General features: G+C 46.2%; 1 protein-coding gene across 1 annotated transcript; it reads right to left on the bottom strand.

Annotated features, from left to right (window-relative positions):
• Positions 1-593: 593 nt before the first annotated feature.
• Positions 594-2,438, bottom strand: LOC117800539 (zinc-binding protein A33). Its single transcript, XM_034653089.1, has one exon. The coding sequence runs from the start codon at positions 2,436-2,438 to the stop codon at positions 594-596; it is 1,845 nt and encodes a 614-aa protein (XP_034508980.1).
• Between the last annotated feature and the right edge of the window lie 88 nt (positions 2,439-2,526).

Here is a 2,526-nt window from a genome sequence, read left to right as displayed (position 1 = left end):
AGTACATTCTGACCAACGATGAACCAACAAGGCGCGCTTAACAGCAAAATATACAACAGAATCAGCAATTACACATGGACGTTTGCCAGAATGAAAATATACATTGAAATGCCATAAACTACTGCAATATTGAAATTGGTTCCTCAACTATAAAATCTAACGCATTTTTGAAACCATAAAAACCAAAATGTATTACGTTGGTACAGTATTTTATAACCAATGGGACGACAGCCTCAAAGTTACGATTCAGCCTAACTCAAATGCACATTTTAAATTGGTCAGCTTTACACAAGTTACTTCCAGAGAAAAGCAGCAGACTGCAATCCAAGAATGGTAAACATAGTTTTAGCGCCCTTTAATCGCGACCCACCCCCTTCTAAAAGGAAAAAATAGAGGCAAACCTTAACTACACATGGTATAGGTTAAAGCAGAGGGCCAACTGATGAATTGGGAAGCCCAAAGCAAAACATGAAATGTGCTGAAATGCACATGGAGACTGGAAATCACTGCTAGAATGGTCATGCTGGAACATGGGTGGGGTCAACATTACGGGCTAGCAAGTGAACTTGCAGACTGGAGAAAGGCTTGCAAATTTACATTTTGTTGTGAACCAGTTTCAGTGGCTCTGCGTTCTTGCCAGAATCTTGAAGGAATGGTGACAGATATGGGTATAGCTTTTCAGTGAAGACTCCGTTAAAAGTGTAAATGGGTGACATGTCATCTGCATTGTAAAAGGACACCTGACCTCCTTCATAATCTACATACACCCCAATCTTTTGCGGTTTACTAGTCAGGTTCAGAGTCTTGGATGGAGACTCCAGAGCCTTGAAAGCATTACCATTCCGCAGCCAGATTGCCCAGTAGCCATTTTTAGGGTTAAGCTTGATTTTGCCCTTCCTGTTACTAGACTCGCTGGCCATACCAACATCCCAAGCAGTTTTGTTACCCACTTCAACCTCCCAGTAATGCTTCCCCGAGTCAAATCCTTCAGCACCAAGGACTAAAATACACTGGCTGAAACGCTTCGGATTATCTGGGAGTTGCTGCTTTGTGTCAGTGTACTTCACACTAGTCAAGCCTTCAGTGAGCACAAGGTTGGGATGTGCAGTTTGAGGGTCGAGCGTCAACGGAGAAAGGCCTGGCTGAACAAAAGATTTCAACTCCTTCCATACGATGTATTGAATTGGACCCTTGAATCGACCCTGGCTGAGATCCTTGTTAACCAGAACACTCTCGGCAGGAACTCCCTTCCTGTGTTCCTCACAGCACCGTTCAATGAAGCTCTTTATATCCGTCAGGAAAGCGATCGGATCACTCTCATTGAGCCTGGATTGTGTCGTAGAGATTGCCTCTTCGATAAATTCGCAGTTGTCGGTCATTTTAACCAGGTTTGTCTCCATTTCCTTCAGCAGCACCTCCCCTTCACCATTGAGATCTTCAACCATTTTGGTCTCCTTCTCACGCAGGAATTGGTGAAGCTTCTCAAACTCAGACTCGATGTGTTTCTTGTAATCAAGAAGATTATCTCTGTGCAGAGTGATCTTCTGGCTTTGCTCAGACTTCAGCTTCTGGTTTTCCTTCATTGTAGATTCCAACGGGGTCACTAAAGCAATTAACTGGTCCCTGTACACCCCTACAGCATCCTGGATGGGAAGGAAGTTGTGAGCCGAATGCTTCAGAGAGTCACGACAGATGACACAGGCCAGGGTTCCATCATCTTTGCAGAACAGCTTTAATCTCTCGTCATGCTCGTCGCATTTCTCTTTGGGCTTTACGTCCTTCACCGACACAGCAGCTTTCTTGACCAGGCTGGCCAATACTCGGTTGGTTGTATACTTCCGCTCAGACAATACTTCCTTGCATTCTGGGCAAGAAAACGCGGTGGCACTCTCCCAAGACTTATCAATGCACTGTTTGCAAAAGTTGTGGCCACATTCCAAGATTACTGGCTCCTTGAACAGAGACCTGCACAGACCGCAGGTCAAATCTTCAGTGAAGTCGTCCTCCGCTTCGTCAACTTTCCTTTTCTTCTGATCAGCGTCGCCATCCTCGAGTTTCCGTTTATTGCCCCTGGCGCCCTTCTCTGAAACGTCATTGGTTTCCTCCGTGTTGTTCTCTTCAGCTTTAACTTCCTTGGCTTGCAGCAGACGAGACTTATCCACCCATTCATTTTGCCGACGGTTCAGCCCAACGTAGTGCACATAGAACTCCTCCACGTTCTCCTTTGTCTTTCGGGTCTTCACAATCTCTGCAACATGCAAGGTATCGTCATTCCTGCGGCACTTGTACGTGCTCCCAACGGTCACGGTATCAACAGGCTCCAGGTCCTCCTCCTCTTCTTCCTCGCCATCCTCCTCGTCACCATCCACATTCTCTTCTTCCTCCTCTTCTTCGCCCTGTTCCATCTTCTCTGGCTCTGCGGTGGTAGAGTTGGCCATAGTACCGCTCTTAAGGAACAACGAAAGCAGCCACACGAAGTCGCGGATGTTTCTCGCTCGTTGCTGCAGGTGAAAGAGCGGTACTATT

This window comes from Ailuropoda melanoleuca, unplaced genomic scaffold (assembly GCF_002007445.2).
Source record: "Ailuropoda melanoleuca isolate Jingjing unplaced genomic scaffold, ASM200744v2 unplaced-scaffold72031, whole genome shotgun sequence".
Lineage (NCBI taxonomy): Eukaryota > Metazoa > Chordata > Mammalia > Carnivora > Ursidae > Ailuropoda > Ailuropoda melanoleuca.
This window is presented reverse-complemented; position numbering and strand designations above follow the sequence as displayed.